The sequence below is a fragment of the Cuculus canorus genome, chromosome 9, assembly GCF_017976375.1.
Source record: "Cuculus canorus isolate bCucCan1 chromosome 9, bCucCan1.pri, whole genome shotgun sequence".
Taxonomy (NCBI): domain Eukaryota; kingdom Metazoa; phylum Chordata; class Aves; order Cuculiformes; family Cuculidae; genus Cuculus; species Cuculus canorus.
The window spans coordinates 24,633,676-24,656,761 of NC_071409.1; the positions used below are offsets into that span (position 1 = coordinate 24,633,676).

The window sequence follows — 23,086 nt, forward strand, 5'->3', positions numbered from 1 at the left end:
CCAAGGGCAGGAGTGTGTTGGCAGAGGGGCACTGCTGAGGTGGCCCTGCATCCACATCATGCTACTCTGTGGTCACAAAATCAGGAGGGGATTACCTTTGATTCACCTTTATTTTATTTTATTTTATTTTTTTTGTAACCTTCACTTGGGAGAATTTATAGTTTTGTGGTGTTGCCTGGTGTGTCTGTAGTTTGTTAAATATGGGACACATCATTAAATGGATTAAATTGATCCTCTCCGTGGCCCCAGAGCAGCCTGCAGGGGCTGTGGGGGTTGGCTGTAATGACATTGCCAGTGCAGCGAGTGCCGCGGAGGGTGGGCTTCAGCAGCCTGCAACTTGCCAGTTGTACGCATCGCTGACAGCGTCTCTGGCTCAGTCCAAGTGATCTACCTTTCTTTGCCTGTGTATCCTTGGAGATGGACATGTTTGGAGAGTGAAGGACTACGTTTGTTGTAGTGCGTTGTATGAAGCCAAGGAACTATTTTACCTAAAGGGCACAAAGAAATGCTCTTACATTGCTTGCAGTAGCTGTGTCTATCTTGTAAATGAACTCATAATTTTCTATATTCTTTCCTTTTGTAGAGTCCCTGCCATTGATGGTGAGCAGAACATCGTCTGACCATGAGTTTCTGGAGTCTGGATAAGAAGGGCTGTCTGCAATACTGCAGGCACTTCTTAGTGGACAATGGTGTATTTCATGGTAAGTTATAACCGCGACTGCTGCCCCGCGACCACCCGGTGCGCAGAGAGCCCTCCCCTCCTCCCCACCGCCTCTTTTAGGAACCCACTGAGAGGCAGGGAAACGGCTCAAGCTCTAACCAAAGAGTTAAATCCTGGAGAAGAGGGATAGTTGCAGGGGGCAGAGTTGCTTTGAGTTTGGATGGTAATTGCATTTTGGTGTGAAATGGATTAATTGTAGTCTCATGGGCTGGCCCTACGGTCCATGTAAATATTTCTAGAACGGCTCCAGTGAAATCTGCAGGTGTGCATCTCTTAAACTCTTAGTGAGGAGGAGTTGAAAGTATCAGGAAGAGCTTTAGTTCCAAATATTGATTGGGATTTTGTGCAAAATAGATGCCTAATAGCAATCCCTAGCAATCCCTAATCAGTCCTATGTCAACCCCTCATATCTTAGTCTCTTGCCATAAAGGTTACTGAGTAACTCCATCTGAGTTCTCTCTGATACTGTGGAAGGAAAGAGTTGTCTCTCAGATGTCTTCACCCAGGTCTTCCTTCGCTGAGTTTGAGCACTCTTGCAGTGTTTTGGTAAATGGCTGTTAATCGCACTTCTCTCCAGAGAGCAGTGTGCTCTCTACTATGAGTGTATAACCGCACCCGCTGCCTTCTGGATGCGCGTTTGAGGTTCTGCTATTCCAGATCAAGTGAGCGAGAAGTCTGATCCGCGCTCTGTGACTCGAGGTGGTGTTTTACAGTAGAGCAGCACTATGTCTTTGTCCTACTAATAGCACAAAGGCTGGATAATGATCCATTAGCACAAAGTCCAGTAATCCGTGGACAGCTATCGAAGTGATGAGTCTGCAAAGTGCTAATCATCTAAAGTAGAAGACATAATTAGCAGGAATCCTAGACCGGAAAGATTCTATGGCTTGATTTATTTGTCTTTCATTCATGACCAGACAGGATTAATTACTTTTCCCTGACAGAATCCTTCAGGGCTTCCCATTTGTCTCTTTAAGCTAAGCAAAACACTACAGTGACAGTTTCTTCTGCTCTGGGTATGTGGAGGGAGCTGAAGTCCCTTCTGGACAGTGGCACAGGTGGCAGTTCCCAACAGCATAACCTAAGAAAATGTGTGCGTGTCCCCCAGAATTAGCACACTGCTCCTGATGCTTGAGAGAAGCTGATTTCCTATGGGACTGTGCTGATAAAGAGGAGATGGTCAACGTAGCTTTTTAAGGTTTTGCTTTTTGTCGGTGAGCCTTCTGATGCTGGAGGTCCTGACAGAGAGCAGTGGGGCCGAGCAGCTCGGTGCTCACCTCTGTTCCTGTTGGTAACCTTGTGGTTGAGATTGACCCATCCTCCTAGTCTCTCGCAGAGAGTTCAGGGGGGACTGAGCAGTGAACTTTGGGCTTTGCACGACTGAGCAAATGCCAGACTCTCCAATCTGAGACTATTTTCTCCAGCAGACATAAGGAAATTGTACTTGTTTAAAACATTTTTACACCACTGGGAAATTAAGAAAGAAAATCTAATGTGAACCCTACATGGGAAGAGTACGGCTTGTTAGAAGGGAAGGTGCTGTGATCCAGCCCCTGGGGATTTGCTGACATTTCAGTGCTTGGCTTGTATGTGCCCAGTGTCTGTTCCAGTTTATGCAGTATTTTCCTGATTTTGTTTAAATCATTACTATCATAGTTTCATATTCTGACATTTAAAAGCATGGCTCTTAAGGGAACAAGAACATAGAGCTGTTGATTAGCTTATTGTTCTACATTTATGAATGCTAATATTCTGTAAGTGTTAAACAGAAAGAAGCTGCGACACATTTAGCAAATAGCTGCTTTATTCTCAGCAGTTCTGAAAGTAGTTGCTCAGGCTCAATAATCAGTTACTCATGCCAATTATCTTTTCTTCTTAAGTTCTCTCAGAAATATAATCTTTTAGTTTAAATTGCATTTCCACCATTGTAATTAATTCTCTCTTTTAATTTCGAATTTTATATTCTGGCCTTTCCACCTCTTTCTAGACCTATGTCAAGAGGAACTTGACTGCTCTTGGGAGGAGGTCGTGTTAATTCAGTTTTGTTTATATATTACTATAAGCTGTTCTCTTCCGTTCAGAGCAATGGACCAATCCAGTTTTATCAGGCTTGTCTGGAATGTCATGTTACTATGTCATGTTTATTATTGGTAATTGAACCTGTAATCTGGAAGAGCTGTTGCATCCCAGGAGCAAGCCAGTCATAAAAATATCCCACTGCATCAGTTGGTGTTCTTAAACAGCATAAGAACGTCTTTCTCCTTAGAGACTTCAGGACTGGAAATGTCTACAGAAGCTATGAACTTGGCCCAATTGCACTCATCTCTTGTTTCCTTCTTACCCTTCTGGGACCCGCACTGCTTTAAGAACCTGAATAGATGTATTCCATTTGCTTACCTCCAGCTGAGATGTATAAATGGAATAAACTCCTGTAGACTGCATAAATGAGAATGCTGAAGCTCTGTGTTTATTAGGAGTATAAACATCTTGTTTTTCGGGAAAAAGAACTTGAAACTTTGTGCTGCAGGCTCCTTTGGGTGTTTCTGCTTTGCACGTATAGCCTGTTGGGGTGCACGGGGCTGCTGCATGAGTGTCCAAGGACCTCATCTGGAAGACAAGCAGCAAATGTTTCTGCTGTGGGAGACCATCAGTGGCAAGCGAGGAGGTGGTGGAGTACAAAGCACGTGAGATACGGCAACAGGAGGACAGCATCTTGCTCATGTGATGCTTTAGTTAGAGGCAGATGCGGTTTTGAGTGTTGTGGAATATGATGGTGTTAGTGCAGCAAGACCCAGCCTAATGTAGTCCTGCTCAGCAGTATTTGGGCAAGGGGAGCTGGGGAACAGGCAGAGAAAAGGACTACAGAAGTGCAGAAGACATGAGCCAGCTTTGTTTAGCTTGGAAAATCAAAGTTTGGGAGAGGATGTGACTGCTGGCTATCAAGTCATTGCAAAGGGAAAGCTCAGGGAAGCAGAAGGCTTATTTGAACTGATGGGGAGGGTTGGCACAACAGCAAATTGAAAGTTTTTGATGAGTATGTAGACGGACAGAGGAGAAATAAGCATACGTTGAGGTGGAGACTGGTGAGTTATAGAAAAACTGTCAAAGCATCTGTGCTGTTGCTATGAAGTTGTAATTAGTAGTGAGCAATATGTTGACTAATGTGAATGTAAGGCTGGAGAACTGTTGAAGTGGTCCCAATTCAATTCCTGTGTACAGAGAACAGGAAATACAAACGGCAGTGTTTTCCATTCCATCTTGGAAAATGCTGCTGTATGTGGATCACGCTGCTCTCTACCACATTATAAAGATGCTTTGAGACACTTGCATGTTGTTAGGCAAGAAAAAACGCTGATACACAACTGTGTGCCTTTCCACAGGGCTTTAATGGGTTGTCTTTGAGTAACGACTGGATAGTCATACATGTAATGTTGAACTTCATCAAAATTGCCTGAGGATTTCTCATAAACTTATAATTTTATTAGGAAAAGGTGCATTTGAAGGATATTAACATTTTTGTCTGTTTATGTCTCAGATTTTTGGTTGCAGAAGAGGAGGTTGCTGCCGTGTCTTGTTCTCTAGGGAGTCTTATCTGCCTAGAAGCAAAAATGTCAGTTTTCTTCAGTAACAGCGCGATACAGCACTGTGCGTGCACTCAGAGAATAACAAACTATGGACAGATCCGAGTTTAAGCTATTTTAGCGGTTTCCATAGAACACAGCAGATAAGCAATTAAAGAATTAGGAATAGCCTTGAGGACTTGACAAACCTACTTTCTTTTCCTTCCTGTTGCAAAGAATGCCAAAACACAAAGTAAATCATGGCTCTAGGCTTGGAAGAAGACTTCTTTATTTTCTCGGGGGTTCAGAGCTGTAAAAGGGGATTGTATTTTTTTTTGTTTGCCGGCAGTAACAATGTAGGAATGTTTCTGTTGTTAGACCAAACATCCATCTACTTTACTATAGATGTTTGGGGCTAAAAGTATAAAGGGGGAGTTAAAAAATAACAACCACCCTTCCTGTGGCGCAGCTCTCAGCAGCCGCCAGTCAGAAGCACACGCACTTCCCCGGCCAGAAGGTGCATCTGGATTGTTGCGCTTATTAACTTTACATCTGAAGGGTTTTTTTTTTTTAATTCACTCATGCGTTTCACCATCTGTGGTTATTAACTCATAAGTTTATATTGATTTGTGTAAACCTTCTGGTTGAATATTTTCCCCACCCTTGCCACATTCAGACTCTAGTGGATGGGGTAGGTTGGGTTGCTCAATGACCTCACCTTCGAAAGACCATTGACACCAGGTTCTGAATCTCGGGCCAAGCCTGGTAGGTAGAGGATACTTAAATCGTGTTAGGTGTTTTGGTAGCTTTGTGTGTCTGTTTCTTAAGTCTTACTGAGGAAATGGATGGAGAACTCTGTGGCGATAACACTTTCTTCTGCCTCTAGGAAAGTGGCAAGAATGAGAGCTTCATTCTAGACTTCAATGTGGAGGTTCTGGACTGCTGCAGTGCAGCTTTGGTACAGTGCTGCCGTGGATACCGAGACTTCCATTTACTTCCAATGGCACTTTGAGATAGGCCACTCCAACATTTGTCTCGTGCTGGCACTAAGCAAACAGTATTTTCCAGTAACTATTTTGCTGTTGGACAATGTGCAGTGACCAGTGAACTTGTAGGTGAAACTGCTGACCGCTGATCTGGATTCCTGCATCTGCTCCTAGTGTTTTCTGTCAGGAATATCCAGCTTATCCTTCAAAAGGTTCTTCCAAATTGCCAACTGGGATACATCCTAAGTTGAGGAGGGGACAGGGAGACTTAATCCAAGACAATTGCTTATTTTGAGAGATCATCTCAAAGGTTTCCCACGTGTAGTGGATGCGGTTGCGCACCACTTCTGAGGTGAACACCTACCGCTGTTACACAACTAGGTTTGGGCAGCTTCACGAGAGGTTGCTTACGGCAGGTGTTAGCGCAGTGTTTTTCCATTCATTGCAATCTGAGAAGCTGAGCCTTTGGACAAAGTTCTTGTAGGAGTTTGTTTGCTTCAGTGATCATGAACTTTGGTGCCTAATGAATGCGAGCATTAAATGCCTTATGTTCTAATTTTTATACAGTAAAATGGTCTATTTTGGTTATTGGATCAGAAGAGTTTTGGTGGAACAATACTTAAATCTTTGCCAAGTTGCATGTAGATGTTAAGCTTGATGTTTACTGATGGGCAATGCTTTATAATTAACACTGCTGAAGCCTCATGCAAGCCCCTGTGCTTCAGGCTACAGCGCTAAAGATGCCAGATGTAGACTGCAGAATCCAGACTTACATCTTAATAGCTTCAATTTAAGTTTTATAATCATACTTTGGAAAGCAGGACAAGTACATAGTGCAGTAATTTGTATTTTGGTTTGTACTCTCACTTATGTAGTGAAATATCGTCAATTCATGCCTTGAGACAACCAGACGTAACTGAAAATGTATATACAAGAAGTGCAGTAAAGAATTTATTTATTTAATGTTCACGCACATTAAAGAAGTGCCTAAAATGCCTGAAGAAATTGCCTCAAGAAACTTTTGGTGCTTCATTGAATGTGTGATTGCCTGTAAGAGCTCTTGTCTATCACTAGATGCATCCTTTGGTGAAAGGAGGAGTTTCACGTGTGGGGTTTGTTTTGTGTGGGTGTATCAGACCCTGGAGTTCTAATGCCAAGTGTTTTTTTTCCCTTCCTTCTTTGTATATTTGACACCTTCCCAAGTAACTGTCTTAATTAAGGACAAATCAGCAGAGTTGATAAAAGCTTTAATTTGATAAAAATGGCAAGTTTTTTGTGCAGCTAATAGGAAGTTTTATTATTGCTAGCTGACTTGTCATGAGGAGGTTGTATTACAGTTTAGGTGTAAGATTAAATTTGAATGATGAATATGACGATGTTGTTATCTTCTTATTTCATTATCTAGTTACTGTAAGAGGAAAAAGTTCTCTAATCAGCTTTTCTTGTTCCTTGGCTGAATTAGTCTTGTACCATTTTCCAGCTATTTTGACAGTGAAGAAGGAAAAAAATGATGAGCCAGAAAGTTAACATCCTTCTGGTGCTGTAATTTCAAAACAATTAGACAAATCATATTCTTCTTTAGTGGAAAAGAAATGTTTTTGCAGTAGGAGTTGTACTGTCGTGTCTCTGATGGGTAATCTAAACCTTGTGAGATATGAGCCCTCGTAGGGGCTTCTGTGTGAGCTCGTGTGGTACAGCGCTGCCTGGCCTCTCTGTGCCCCGTCCAACCCATAGCAGGAAGCAAGAGGCAGGGATTTTTACCTCGGAATTACTGATTTAGATTGACGTGGCATACAGGCATCTTGCTGTGCTTTTCAAGGGAGTTTTTAGCTGGTTTTGTAGCCCAGCAAACTTGAACTGCCCAGGGAGCAGAGGCTTAATATATTCTCTTCTTCCAAGGAGCTAAAAATATATCGGAGTTGATTCGGCAACTCTAACCCAAGACAAGCCAGTGCCATTTCATCCCTCTGGCATTGATTTCGGCACAAAACAGGCCACGCTCCCCTCGCCTCAGCCAGAAGCTGCGAGCTGAACTACAGTGTATTTTAAATTAAAACGTATCTGTAACTTTGTGCCCAGAAGAGAAGATTTATGGTTTGCAGATATTACAAGAAAGCTTTAAATCCCCCTTTTTAATGAAACGGCAGGGATAGTACTTTGACACTGTCTGCTTTTTACCTGGAGGTACTTGCTATCTTCTCTTGGAATAATTCCGGTGGTTCAATGACAGAAATTTCTTTGAACAGCAAAATTAAGAAAACTGGAAAATATTATTAGCCTGGGGGAGGTGGATTTTGAGTGAATGGACATATTCCGAATAAATTGTAGTGCTTTTGTAGCAGAGATTGTCAAAAGCTATCGGTGAGATGAGGCTTGGAGGATGGTTCATGTATTTTTTGAAACCAGATTTAAAAGTTGGAAATTGTGGAAGGCATTAAAAAAGGTCTCTCAAGGAGGGGCTTACAGGGCAGAAAAAGTGGGAGAACCAGGCATGCAAGCGAGTCTGTTACCTTTCCTGCCAAACCTCATCTTGGCACTGTGCAGTCTTATGAAACAGTAGTCCCTCTTGAAAACATGTGCTGTTGTCTTAGGGTGATCATTGCTATTAATCAAATGCAGGTAATGGAATAACAATTTTATATTCAGAAAGCTTGCTCGTCCCCATCAACTCTGAGACTTTGCTAGCGCTTTGCGTGCTATGACTTGGCAGACCACCCGTGATTGTGATTCCTTGGGAGCGGGTGATGTATGTGGAAGCGAAGCAGACGGAGAAGCTGTGAGGGCCAGGCAGCCACTGCTTAAATGAGCTGTAGCTGCAGCGTCCGGAGGTATGAAGTGAAGTAGTTGCTTTTCGACTTCTGCAGACAGTCAAACTCTGATATAGTGTGTCTTCAAGGGCACACCTGTTTCAGATTTGACTCTGACAGGGCCAGGGATTGGATGCAGAACCTCGCCTGTCAGTGAAAAGTTGTCACAGTGAGGTGATGTTTTTGGAAGTTGAATAAACCTGCAAGTATTTTCGTGCATGTGTCTCCTGGATCACATAGAGGTCTTCATTAGTTTGCTGGGATGTTTTTGCTAACCCATATAGCATGCTCTAATTTCTAAAGCTGTAAGATAAATTTAAGACTTCTGGTTTTATAATGCACTTCATTTGGAAGGTAAACTAATAAGGAAAGTATTGATGATGGTACCAGCTTTCTTACAGAGCTGCTTTGGTGTTAGAGGCTTGTGTATGGCTCCTGTCATAATTAATAGAATGATAGGAATGTGGAGTAATTTGCACTTAACACATTATCAAGTGTGATCTGATGTACCAAGAATTAAACTGTAGAATGATGACAGTTTATTTTTTGTGGTTGTTGAATTGCAACTATAACACATCAGTTTGTTTGGATGTAAATGTATCGAGAACTGTCTGGAGGCATCAGAGTCATGACTTCATCCACAAATCCTGTGAACTGAGGTGTGAACCAGTGGTGGGGTAATGATGAAGCTGTTCCGTTTCCCTCGTTATAGCAGATCGAGTGATGCCGCTCTCTGCAGAGCGTGACTTCTGTCATGCTCTGCCATCCTTAGCCGAAAAGGTGATGAGAAGCACAAACTTTTAAGTGCAGCCAAGAACAATCCTACAGTGGGCTAGGGGGTTGTTTCATTTTATGGTTTACTAGACATGGTCAACATCTATCATAGCGTGCTGCGTTCTGTTGTGACGTGCGGTGGCAGTGGGAAGTCTCACTATTTGTGTTAGTAACAGCTAATAAGTAATGATTTTTCAGTAAGTAAAACATGTCAACTCCACTTGTATTTTGTCTCCCACCTCACTAAAGTTCTGCAGGCATGTAGAACTATGTTGTGGTGTCTTTTTTTTTTCTCCTCCCAGTCACACTGTCTATTGTGTGACTTCTTCCTAGCGTGTGCTAAACAAATTCTGTCCTCTTTTATTGCTGTCACAGTCTTTGAGAATACAGCTGGGGTTTCTTTGGTGTGCTGATGTGAAGGTTGCTGTGTGAAAGCCAGCTGAATAGTGAAACAATTAGAAAATGCAATAAATCAAAAGACGTGAAGCATTATATATGGAGCCTACTTTATTCTTGCTGAGCTTTCCAGCACTCTGTCCCCTTGGGCTCCATTATAAGTAAGTGCAATTAATGCAAGTCTGAGTGTTTCTGCCCATTGTTCCACGCTGGCTATAAACCTACTGATTTCCATAGCGTTGAGTTGGATTAACCAAGCACAGTGTTTAGCCAGTAGCATGGTAATTTTTTATAGCTACTGGGAGAGTTAGTGCTCAGCATCTCACAGGGGACTACTTGTTCTTACGAAATCAAATGCTCAGTGATGCGCAGACTAAACCATTTGCATGCTCTGTGCTCCGACTGGCCTGATTCTGCAGAATGGCTGTTCCCCTTCCAGTTAGTGACAGAGACAGGAGGAGGGAGCACAAAACCCGGGGGAAGAGAAGCAGGGTCCACAGAGCTGCTCTTCTGCCTCGCAAAATCTTGTGGCTGCAGATGCTGGGAGTTACTTTGGAGTGAGGATGGTTTTTCTCTTCTGCATTCAGCCTGCGTCACTCTCCCGTTCTTTAACCGAAGTATGGTAATCTGCTCCTGACCAGCCTCCCTGGCTGCCAGCAGGATTTCCTTGCGCTTGCCTATTGAGCTCTTCTTCCCAGGCGTTATGCACTCTTAATGCCTGGAGCGTCTTCATCGCCGTGCTGTGCATGCACGTCTCGTACCAAAAGTAGTCGCTGCTCCTGCGTTCCCCCAGCAGCAGCACAGAGCAGATGCTTCCAGCTTCCCTCTCGGGCTGTGCTTTTTGGTTTTGATGAAAGTTGCCTAGTGTTGTCTCTGGATTTGTGCTTTCCTTTCTCCGTGTAATGGATTGTGAAGATTTCTTCATTCCTCGTAAAGAAGAGTGCTGGCAATGTTCTGTCCTTCTAAGGATTGCTTTCCAAATGTTTTAGCTCTGGAGACATACAGATTAAATCGAGGCTTTCCTGCAGTGAGCATTTCCATTCTACTTGCCAATAATGTATGAGTTACAAATTTAATGGCAGACTTTGAAGTATATAAAAATTTAAGTCCAGAAAAAGGTAAGGATGTTTTGAGTTTGGAATTACTGTAGAAAGAGCTCATAACATTTTTGGAAGTGCTTAGGGAAAAATAATGTAACTTTATCCTTGTGGTTGGTAAGTGACATGCAATATTTATGTGGACAGTATTTGTATAAGAAATGTGTATGTATATATTCCTGAATATTTAAGAGGAAAACTGGATGTTTTTGTATTGACTTAAAAGCACATTTTTCAGTGAAAACATGTGGATTGTGTGTGAATTGCTGGCTATGGATATGATATAGTCAAACTGCACTTGTGAGTTATCTTAAATTATTGCAAATACATATTCATTTTAATAAAATCAGTCTTGATCTTTTCATCTATTGGTATTTTGCTATGGCATAGCTTTCTATGGAAAGGAGTTTTGGGTTTTTTTTTTTTTGGTAGTAGTACTTTTAAATAGTATAACACATCCATAAATGATATGTTCAATTCTGATCCAACAGCATGGGATGAAAAAGAAGTGTTTTCAAGAACTGGAGGAGGATGATACAAAGAAGGAAGACATCTTGAATAACTTTCTTTAATAACTTGTAGTCTGAATTTGTTCGGTTTAAGTCAGTGCTGGATGGAAAGTGGTGATTAGTTTAAGCCTCTAAATGGATATAGAGTAAATGCTGTAGAGAGAGGCAGAAATCACGGTAGATACAATTTAGTTTTGTTAATAATGTTGGGTTATGTGCTTTTAAAGAAAAAAGCTTACAAAATACATTTAGTACAGAGCTGCCTTGTCAAAACTGGGCAGGTCAGAAGACATTTTCTAATAAGATTATTTTATCTCCAATTTAAAAACCAACAACCAAACCAATCTAAGATAAAGCCACCAAAAGACATGGATTGTACTTTGAAATATCGTCTTACCCACTGTGAAGCATGTTGAAACATTTACGGGCAGTGCTGAGAGGTGATATATATTGATATTTTTTCTTTATGTTTAGCATGGATAAATTTATTTGATAAATATTTTTTAACTGAGGGAAGTTACTGGAAATAGAGAGCGCTATTGTACAGGGAACTGAGACTATTTTAAGAAGTCATCGGTTATTTGTATATCCTCTCAGGGAGGGTCCTGTGTTGGAGTTGATGTCCTATAGTTCCAGATGCTGTATTTCTATTTTGAAGGCTTCTGTTACTCACAACTCTGCATTAAGCTTTGATGCATATGGTTAGGAGGTCAGGTGTTACTCCATCTGCTTTCTGAGACGCAGGAGGTAATGGATATGTCCCCCTTCAATAATTTACCAGAGCTAGCGTGTTTGAAGGGGGTGCGTGGAACAGATCTGGAAGAAATGCGTCGGGTTTAATTTTTGAAGCTCATGCAATGTGTAGATAAACACGTTTCATACCAAAGCACTCAGCTGATGGTGAAATTCTCTTTGAGGTCATTTTGTAGCCCCTTTTCCATAGGCAGATACGATAGCAACCACCAAATTACTGTTAATTTTTTCGGTTAGTAGCCCTACCACTTTTCTGTCTGGCAGAGGCAGTCAAAGGATGCAGAAGCAATGAGTACAAGGCAGTGTCCCTTGTGTTCGGGAGGGAGGCGTTGAGACGCTTGGGAGGCGTTGCAGCAGCACGTGTGGGGTCATGGCTTGTCCTGCAGGAGGGTGACAGGGCACCGTGCGAGCTTTGGGTGTCGTGTTCTGTATTCACGTGCTCGGATGGTGGAAGAAGTCAGAGTGCCTGATCTCCCCCTTGTTCAGCACAGTTATTCCTCAGATGTGCCAGCACCGATACTGATAGGGGCAGGATCACACCCCTCGCACCATGTACGCACACGGGAGCGCTCATACGATAGCACCTGGATAAAGGGCTAACCGAACAAGCGGTCGCTGGCTGACTGTCTGCCTTGGCTCTGCGATGAGCGCTTGTGGGAAGCAGCAGCTCCGTACCTGCCGGCAGTTTGTCTGTAAGTTCATGTGTGACTGCTGACTACTGCGAGTGCGAAAGACGCTTGAGCTCAAAGAGGTGTCAGCAGTTAACGGGATGGCGCAGGAGGAGCTGTACAGGCTTCCCTTGGGTATGGGTCTTTGATGCTGATGGGTGGTGATGCTTCCTGGTTATCTTGTTCCTACTGCTTTAGCACAACACTGGGGTTGTGGTTGGTACAGCTAAGCAGAGAAACAGCAGTGAGCTCCATCACGTTCCATTCACAGGGACTGTCACAGCAGCCTCTCTTATGGCCATTATTAGTGCCTCTTTGGGACTCTTGAATCTTTAAGTCTATCCAAGCATCTGTAAAACAACCATTGAGTATAGATTCCAGCATCATAAGTGATATATAAATGAATTGGCTCTGAGTGGATATTGAAGGTATCAGCCTCCTCCCATGCAGAACTTGGTCTTCTGCAATAATAGCTTAAATCTATCATAGCATTATATGCACATGCAATAAATTCGTGTCTTCACGTGGCAGCTTTGTACGGTTTAAAGCCTCAGAATTGTTTGGTGTGTTCTGAGGGTGTTACACTGCATGAAGCGGAACCCCTCACCCTTCAGGCTGAAAGGAGTGTCGCAGTGGTGTGGCTCTGGGGTGCCAGACCCTTCCATGACCTCACTGAGGTTTCAGAGGATGCTGGAGCTGGTGCCGAGCGCTGATGGCTCCGTGAGAGGTATCTAATCTGTGTCTGCAGAGCAAAGGGTGCAGGAGACCATCTAGTAACTAGATTATATACTGCTTAGCTACTTTGCGTTCTTCATTTTTTGTGCCTATTAGTTAATTATGCCATTGTTTCAATAAATCTATAGAACACCATCGTTGTGTGAAACTGAAAAGGATCTCTGAGAGCTGTGCTTTTGTGAAACTGTGTAGCATAAACTCTAAATTGTTAAAGTAGCTTTTTCACTGCTTTGCTGAAGACTCAAACGGCCAAATGCTCTCCTGGGATCAGTGTTAATGGTACCAGTGTCATGGCCATGCAGTGGCTTGGTGAAGGGAGGTTGCTGGAAGAAAAGTTTTTTCCAGCACTGAGCTTATCTGCAAGAGGGAATGCGTGTGCTTATTATTCCTCTTTGCCACACGTTTTGAAATAGTCACTTAAGCTCATGTCTTAGGGCACAGCCTGTTAGTATGCAGGCAGTGTTTTGTGCTGGTATGTGCGCCTCTTGGATGACTGAAACTGAAGTTATGGGAAACCGTAAGCTGTTTTTTCATGCAAGTGTAGGCGAGGAGCTTGTGCCTCTTCTAGGTCAAGTTATTGGTATCCTCAGCAGTATAACAGATAACCGATTCAGAGATATTTCCACATGTTACCAATAGAAACATTGATCAGCATGAAACTCAGATGCACGAAACACCATTATTTTAAGTAATAAAATTATGTTGGTGTTTGAGCCTGTCAATTCATTGTTTGCCCACAGATGACTCACTGTTGGTGACTTGTACCGAGGCAATTTGAGAATAGAATTGATAAATGTGGTTTTGTAGCAAAATGACTGTTTCCGAGGAGTGTGAATAAATTAGTTCATATCATCAGTTGCACTGTAGTCTTCATTCATTACTTTTAAAGGTTAATTAACTCCACCTTCAGTTCTCCCGTGCTTTTTCCCCTCCTACTCTCCAGCTGAGCTGGGGATATGGGTTTATTTGGCAACCTGAATGGGAAGCAATGCTGCCTCCAGCCCAGCCACTGTCACAGCCCAGAGTGACGAATGTGCTACAGGTTCTGGGGACAGGATCCCTCTCCCACTCACTTCATCCTGCAGCTCCAGCTGCTCCTGTGCCCTGTGGTTTATTCCCCTCTCCAGGCTGTGGTGCTGTACAGGTGCCAGAATTGCTGGGACATGTTGCTATTTGCTGACAAAGTTACAGATGTTGAAATTCCCTGCCTTGGAGCTGGGACAGTTTCTCCTCCTCACATCTCCTGTGTGGGTATAGGAGCAGGCTTTCTGAAGGGTATCGTGGGATTTTACTGGTTTTGTGTTGTTGGAGAAGTAAAGATGGGGTTGAGATATAAAGGAATAGCATATTTGGTAGGTGGTGTGGTCAGGGGTTCTGACCCAGCTCAGTACATTGTGGTGGGAGTTGTATTTCATGGAATTCCTGGGTAGTATGCAAAGGATTAAGGAACAGGGGTGACGTTTAATGTTGTACAAGAGAGAAGCATAGAATGGTTTGGGTTGGAAGGGACCTTAAGATCATCCAGTTCCAACACCCTTGCTATGGGGAGGGACACCTCCCACTCGACCCATCCAACTTGGCCTTGAACACCTCCAGGGATGGGGCAGCCACCACTTCCCTGAGCAACCTGGGCGAGAGCCTTCCTCTCTTCCGCATCGTGAAGAATTTCTTCCTGATGTCTTCCCCTTTCCAATTTAAAGCCATTGAGAGGCAGGCTTAGAAGAGCAAGGCATGCTTTGTTCTTGGGTTTATGATCCTTTTTTATCTACTTACTGACTCATAGAGGGCAGACATGGGATTCTGGAAGAGAAAGAGCTTATGGCTTACTGTTTTCCACTGTGACCTCTGCATCCAGAGGCATAGCTCCTGGGATGGCTTTCAGACTGTTATTTATCAGTTGCTGTGAGGCCTCAAAGGAGGAACCCCTATCTTAGCCCAGCTGAGGAGCATGCACTTCAGCTGAGCACCTCCAAGTGAGTTATTGCCATCCTTTCTGGTACCTGAGTAAAAACTTGCCTAGCAAAGAGGTGACTGTACGGTTTCTTCTGAAGTTGCAGCCACAGACCCGTGTCTCGTACTCCTTGCATATTGCTATGCCAGCACGAGGATGCTGCTCAAGATGCCAGATGCTTCTCTGACTTTTGCTTGTGGTGGAAACTGTCCTTCTGAGTTTCTTCCTGTCTGCTGCTGCTTCCACTTGCTCTATAGTATCTTAATCAATTGCTGTGACCTCCCCCCCGTGGAGGCATCTTCATGCAATAATGAGGATTAGGATGTGCAGACTTGTTAGTTGTGTTTGCTTAATAAATCTATGTTCCTTGTTCACTATATTGATGCGACGTGCCTTGGCAGTTGACCATATCTGTTGTGAAATGATTGTGCTTTTCAGTGTCGATAAAGAACTAATTCCATGGTCTTACTGGAAAACTTATAGTCCTCAGACATGCTGGGTTGCAGTGGCACCAGAGCTCTCATAAGGAGCAGCTTTGACACAATGCTTCTGAAGTGAGAAGAGATCTCGGAGATATTTATTGTATTTCAGGAATCCACAGCAATAACATCCCCTGTAAGCTGTCACACTGTCAGTCTCTTGGCTCTGTGTTGGCAGGCAGTGTCTTGTTGAAGGTGGTGCTTCTTTATGGACGAGGCTGAGGACTGGAGTCCTGAAGCCACGTGTCTGCTCAGGACCTAGCGATGCTTCAGCAGTGTAAGTGTCCAGCACGACTGCAGAGAAGCAGCCTGCTGAACGATCTGTTTACAAGCTATTTCCTAAGTGCTGCTTGAATGAAACCTGGGCTAATTTCTTGAAGATAACAATTAGACGTCCACTGAGCTAGCCAAAAGCAAGGTATCTTTGAGCAGAGGTGGAAAACATGCATTATTCAATAGATCTGGGGGCTGCTGTCTTGGATTTCAGTTGCTGCACTGAATTGAGGATCTCAAAGAGGGGATCATAGACCCTGTAAATAAGGCAGTGCCCTAGCAAGTAATTTTCCGTATTGGACGCTGCTTTGTAGAAGATAGTCTCACTGTAAGAACAAAATTTGTGAATACAGATGATCAAAACTCTTTTGGGATCTCTAAGTGCAAAGGGCGGGGATGGGATGGGGACTCTATCTGGGAATGGACTCTGGGTGATCCCACAGCAAGAATAACAAATTATCAAGAATCAGCTTTGGAGAAGGCGTATAGCAAAACCTGTTCGCTTGTAATGTGAAAATAAGCTTAGTTAAATTGATCATCCATCAACGTTAGGGCAGCAATCTCGATCTGTGTGGCTGAAACAGCAGTAACAACAAAATGTGTATTACTCGTAACTTCTGGGAGTTATTGCTTCCAAGATTTTAGTTTGGGTATGTTTTAAAAAAGAGAGAAAAAACCCAAACACCACCAGACAGTTCCCAGACCTACAAAGAGTTATAACTGTGCTTGTAGGTTTTAGGTTTTGTGTTTAGGTTATTTTCCTTCTTGGTAGGGTATATTCTGGTTCTTAAGTTTCACCCCCTTTTTATCCACATTATTTAGTAGATTTACTGAGTTTTTTTCAAATTTCATGTTTTTCATTGGTTGTGGGACATTTGCAACTGTTTGGAGTGGTCACGCTTTGTGTGCTGCTCGTTACTCTACTCGTTTGGATTCGATTTGCTGCCTTCTGGAGGGCTGACATGAAATTCCCGCGGTGTTGTTGCTGGGACCTGCCAGGACTGGGTGTCCCTGCTGGTGGCTTCCTTGAGGACTTCCCAAGATCTGCAGAAGTGAGAGGTGTCCCTCTCATGTCCATGAACTTCATAAAGATTATGATTAAATCCACTGCAAGAAGCTTAATGTAAAATTCTGTGAAGGGTAGGAAGAGTTGCTGCAAAGCAAAGCAGAAACTGGTATAAAAGATGAGATGTGACTGTTAAAAGGGATTGATTCCCCCAGGCTCACCTCTGTGGTCTCTGAGGTTCTGTTTGCTCTCCTGGGCTTTTTGGCAGTTATGTAACAAAATGGCAATGCACGATTTGATGACATTGGCATTAAGCTGTGCGGTGTGCTGGATATTAGTGCTGTTTTATGGGATTTAGATAAAATGTACCCTTTGGGGGACAAAGGTAGGGAGGAAATGGCTTTTAATGGCATTAGTGTAAAGGCAAACTTACTGTAGGTTTGTGGTGAATGAACGACTGCCAAGCAGAAGGATGAGAAGAGACAGCTAAGAATGGGTTTTGTGATCGCATGTAGTGTATCCTCGGTACTTGGATCGTTAGTTTGTCTATAGTTGGTCTATAGTTCAGTGGTGTCTTTTTTTCATAGTGCATTTCTTCCCTACCTGCTTCTGGGAATGAGCATCTCTGTTACTAGAAAAAGCACTCCAGGCTGGATCCAGATACACGATTCCAGTGGCGGCGGCGTGCTGCGACTCCTCTGTCGCCCACCAACCACCTTCCTTTTGTGTAGCAGCCTCACTCGGAGCTCGGTTTCTGGAACGTTAGGGGTTTAAAATCTGAAACTTGAGAGAATCACTGTCGTGGCATTTGGGGGTTTAACTGGAATAAGAGAAACACTGCTTTCTGCAGGGAAGAGTAGTTACCCGAAGGCAAGATGCAGGATTCTGTTCTGGTTCTTGGGATACCACAGCATAGGGAATTACAGGAGATGCCTGTAGAGGTCCTGGTGATGCACGTGGGTGGGAACAGCACCCAGGGATCAGGGGAGTGTTGTCTTTTAGGTTTTTCCCCTCTGAAGAGAGAAACAAACAATATAACTGCAAAGTATATAGTAAAAAATGCACTCCAAGCTGGATCCAGATACATGATTCCAGTGATGGGAGCATGATGTGACTCCACTGTTGCCCACCAACCATCTGCCTTTTAGCTTTTACCTCTCTGAAGAGCAAAATGAACAATATACCTGCAAAGTATATAGTAAAGCTAAAAATACTGAACACAGGGGAGAAGGGCTCATGATGCAATTAAACTGCTATATTTTGTGGGCTTCTTTTATCTCCTTGTGCTTAATGTTGCTTAATGCAGCTTGCTGCATGTAATTCAGAAACACTGCTTATATCCTCTTTCATAATTACACCTCTCATTGTTTGGTAATGCTCTTTAGCCCTTATTTAATCTTTTTGTTTTTTTTAGAGAGCTGTAACATTAAGTCCATAAAAGCAAGACATGAGACTAAACCTTCTTCCTTTTGGCGTGCTTTGAAATATTAATTTCTCAATGTATAGTAATGTAATGGGGGAAGATAAGAAAGAACTGGTTTTGTGAGCAGCAGTGAATTTTTTTTTTTATTTTATTTTATTTTATTTTATTTTATTTTATTTTATTTTATTTTGGCGTGCTTTGAAATATTAATTTCTCAATGTATAGTAATGTAATGGGGGAAGATAAGAAAGAACTGGTTTTGTGAGCAGCAGTGAATTTTTTTATTTATTTTATTTTATTTTATTTTATTTTATTTTATTTTATTTTATTTTATTTTATTTTATTTTATTTTATTTTTTAAAACACAATCTGCCTCATGACCTGCGTGGTGTAATCTTTATTCTGGGTTGTAAGACACTCTTCCTAAAACTATTAGATATATTCCATATGTTCCCGTCCTACTGTATTGACTTAGAACTTGCTGGGAAGGCTTGGAGCTGTCTCCATGTAGCAGTTCATAGAATCATTTGGTTGGAAAAGACCTTTGAGATCAACTCCAACCGTACCTGTCTACTAACAAATCATGTCCCCGGGCACCTCATCTGCCTGCCATTTAAACACCTCCAGGGATGGTGATTCAACCACCTCCCTGGGCAGCCTCTGCCAGTGCTTGATAACCCTTTTTCTGTGAAGAAATTTTTCCTAATGTCCAATCTAAACTTCCCATGGCGCAGCCTGAGGCCATTCCCCCTTGTCCTGTCCCCTGTCCCCTGGGGAGCAGAGCCCAGCTCCCTCCTCTCCACACCCTCCTTCCAGGCAGTTGCAGAGAGCAGTGAGGTCTCCCCTCAGCCTCCTCTTCTCGAGGCTGAACACCCCCGGGGCCCTCAGCAGCTCCTCACCAGCTTCGTTGCACACGCTGCCCTTTGCCGAAAGAGGTTTTACTGGCTGTCCTGAAATGGAATTAATAGCTTATTCTTTAAAGACCCGTGTACACTGTCTAATGGCTTTCTGGCGCTGTCTCATGAAAACTGAAGGGAATGGCGATGAGAAATTCCATGCCTTGAATCCTGTGATTGGTTTTGGGCCCCTCACTACAAAGATACGTTGAGAGGCTGGAGCTTGTCCAGAGAAGGGCAGCAGAGCTGGGGAAGGGTCTGGTGCACAGGGGCTGTGGGGAGTGGCTGAGGGACCTGGGAATGTTCAGCATGGAGAAGAGGAGGCTGAGGGGAGACCTCGCAGCTCTCTACAGCTCCCTGAAAGGAGGTTGTGGTGCGGCGGCTGTTGGTCTCTTGTCCTATTGCTTGTTACCTTGAGGAAAAGGAGATGACCTCAAATAGTGCCAGGGAGGTTTATATTGGATATTAGGGAATATTACTTCATGGAAAGGGTTATCGGGTGCTGGAACAAGCTGCCCAAGGAAGTGTTGGAGTCGCCATCCCTGGAAGTATTTCAAAGATATGTGGATGTGGTGCTTAGGGACATGGTTCAGTGGTGGGCTTGGCAGTGTTGGGTTTAGAGTTGGACTCAATGATCTTGGAGGTCTTTCCCAACCTAGACGATTCCCTGATTTTATGAAGCTCTGTGCAGGGTGAGCTGAGTGCTGCTGTGGCAGCAGGCTGATGGGAGTAAACCTGGGACAAGCATGGAAATTATTTACTTGAAACTTTGCATGTGGGTGCAACTTCCTGTACAGGACCCATAGAGTAAAACCTTCAGAACCTTGAGCTTTCTGTTATTCACATAGTTAACATCATCTCTTTGCAAACAGTGGTTCTTTGAAGGCAGTGGTGGAAAAAATAGTGGTTTTTAAAGTGAAATCCCACTGAAATTGGCTATTAAAGTTAAATCAACCCCTCTTCATCAAAAACTTGTATTGCATCAAGGTTTTCCTGTATGCTCTTCACAACAGTGAGCTTTGCCTCTAAGAGTTAGGTAACAATATTATCTTGAGTAAGAAAACCCCAAACAGTACCAAAAATCTCAAACATATTCCTGCTGTTGCTTTTAGGGTTACCTGACTGAAAGGAAGCATTGAAGAAGCTGATGAGGACTTAGGGCACAGCGAATGTACAGAAGCTGGGATAACCCAGAAAAGCTTAGTGCAGCCTGGGCTGTTGCGTGCAGGCGCTGGGGCAGCTGGTGCACAGGAGCATCCCCACCAGCATCTGTCAGGTGTTGGTGCTGCTCCCACACGGTGCCTGCGTGGTGGCTCCAGTTGTGAAGTGGCAGCATAATCCGTTTAATCTTGGATAACCGTGTTTTCTGGTGAGCCGATATTTGTTTCACTGCTGTGATGTGCCCTGGGTATCAACGAGCATTTCTGTTTTAATAGAAGTGCTGCCACCAGGGATAATGTTTTCATTCCCTAAATGTTTTCCTTCTGTTATCACCCAACGGGTCCGACGTGCCTTAATCGCTCTGTGGTGAAGCACAACAGCAGGCAGATGTGTGTGTCGTGACTATTACTGCTGAGAATTAAACCAAATTAGTTGCAAAAACTGAAAAAAACAGGACTCGTAGAGGGAATAGCTGTGAACAGCGGGAACTTCCTGCGAGAGGTTCTTGCAGGGCGCGGTGCTAAGCCATTCCCTGGTTATTTAAGACCTGATTGCACATGGGAATAGATTAGAGCAGGGTTGGACTGAAGGTAGCGTTGCCCGATTTGGGGCGGATTAGAGTGGTTTTTGAACGTAAGGCCGCCTATGGTTAGCGGTCAGAGTTCCAGCTTAGTGTTCCCACGCAGCAGCTCGATTTATTCAGCAGCAAGGAGCAGTGTTGTCAGGTAGAATAAACAGCATCCGCCTAATATGCAAGATTTCAAGTAACATCTGGACTTACTGGGAGCTTGGATGGCTTTCCTCCTGGCTTCTGAGGTTTACCGTGTGCTGGGGAGTGTGGCCACCTCAGAAAAAGTCCAGCTGGCACAGATGGGTTTGTATCTGGTTTACCATTCGATAGAGAAGCAGCTCTTTTGGAAAAGGAGATGTGTGTAATACTAAGAATGAATATCATTGCTTGAATGAAAGCTTTAAAAATTACATTTGAATTCAGGTCTGTTTTGCTTTAAATGGGTATTGAGGGGGGGCTGACTGGCATTTCGATATTACTAAAACCCATTAAACTGCAGGATATCTGTTTGGATGATTTTAGACTGTTAAGAATAGATTTGTGTAACTCTGGAAACAGAAGTGACTTTTTCAGGTTTTTTTTTTTTGATTTGAAAGTAAAACTTTAAATATGCAATGCATAAGCGTAATAGTTTATTTGACTTTCCAGATTCATTAGCTTTCTTTGTTCCTGTAACACATAAACTATGTTGTTTAAATTAATTTGTTATCAGACTTTGGGCAAAAAAGCTCAGCTACTCCTTGTGTTAGAAAAATGCTGTCTAATGGAAGCGATGTTTTGTTTTCTCAGATTTTAATGTATGTCTGTATTGAGGAGTTCCTTCTTTTCCTCAGTATTTGTGGTTTATCTAGAGGATTAAATGGTTTTCTGGAACCTTTTTGCCTATACTTTAGTGAAAGCATTCTTGAATTGCTCTTCTGGAGCTTTATTCTGAACTGCCTCTGTTCAATAACTTCCCTTATTCAGATGCTAATGTGCGATGTCTATCTCTGGTGAATGTCTGGCCAGAGACTAGAATTAGCATATTAGGAATAGATTTGAAAAAGACTTTTTTTCTTTGCGTGCTTGTATTTTATAAATAGCTTAAAGGGGAAGATGATGTGTCTTATAAATGGTTTGCAGAGTTGAAATCCAGTGGGACTATGAATGGCGTGGCATTTCTGTTACCGTAGTCTCTTCTTTAAAGTGGTTTCTTTCTATTATTAACACCTATGCCGTAGGGACGATGCAATGAGCTCTTACACATTTATTTGCTTTCCATTTTGGTGTTCTGCTAGTATCTTCTTGGAACTGGAGAAGTGCAAGCAGAAAAGGTGGTGCTTACTCGGGCACTCGGGCACATTGCGGATGCGATCTGAGAAATGGAGACTTGAGATATTGGGTAGGAACTGGATTTCTTCCACTCTTACCAATATTTGAAAAAAGTGCTTTAAAATCTATTCCATAGAACTTTGATTCTGATGTCTGTCTGAAAGCGTGTATGTGAGATTCCTCTGCAGCGGTTACGAATTTTATGTAGAAGCATTCATGCTATTGAAACCATGAAGGAAAAACTGGATCGCCTTTTCTGGTTTTCCCCCCCACCCCTCCCTGCACTTTTGTTGGCTGCGATGACCTGACTGCGGTCCGTTTTCTGCTTTTCTTACATTAAAGAAGTGTAGTCTTTTTCTTCTGCCTTTTCCTAATGGTCCTCCCCAACATCTCAGTGAAACCAACTGAGCTGCTGGTGGTAGAAAGACTAAAGGGTTAGTTATTTTTGTAAGACTTTTATTAATAACAGATAGGCTTAGGTGCTAAGAAGCAGATTTTGTGTGTTGAGTAGCTTGCTGCTAAACCTCTTCCTGCGCTGAAAGCCTGTTGCAATCGATCACCCTAATAGCGGAGTAAAAACGTGCGTGCAGTTTGTATGCCATGCTAACGCAGCAGTTCAAGTTTGTGTATCCACACACACTACTACAACGTTTTCTTATAGAGACCCTTATTTCTGTGCTGGAGGACAATTCTTGCTTGTGTGTTAGGTGTGAATCTAGGGCAAGTTTGATCTAAACTCAGTTCCAAAGTGAAAGGCTCAGTCTCCAAGAGAAGGTTTGTATATGGACACACACGCACATATATATATCTGTAGTAAGTTTTATTTTTGCTCGAGTTCCTCTTTCTTCTCTAAGGTTCTGAGTTTTCCATCCCTTGTGGTGTAAAAGTTTGCTTTCCTGGCACTTTGTGCACCTTCAGATAGATACAAGTTAAAACTGCGACCTTCAGTGTGTGGATAATGTATGACATCTATTTCTGACTTGATTTATGTCACTTTTCTGGCTCATCT

General features: G+C 43.0%; 1 protein-coding gene across 10 annotated transcripts in view; it reads left to right on the plus strand.

Moving 5' to 3' along the window:
* Window positions 1-23,086, plus strand: part of PLCH1 (phospholipase C eta 1) — a 76,615-nt gene that overhangs the window by 12,717 nt on the left and 40,812 nt on the right. For 3 of the 10 annotated variants that reach the window (XM_054074891.1, XM_054074886.1, XM_054074884.1), the window contains exon 2: window positions 584-701. In XM_054074891.1, the coding sequence (XP_053930866.1) occupies window positions 623-701 (79 nt within the window). In that variant the 5' untranslated portion in view covers window positions 584-622. Of the gene's footprint in view, window positions 1-350; window positions 457-583; window positions 702-9,659; window positions 10,363-20,799; window positions 21,070-23,086 lie in introns of those variants that run through there. The other 7 variants (XM_054074882.1, XM_054074883.1, XM_054074885.1 and 4 more) reach the window with 6 other exon arrangements.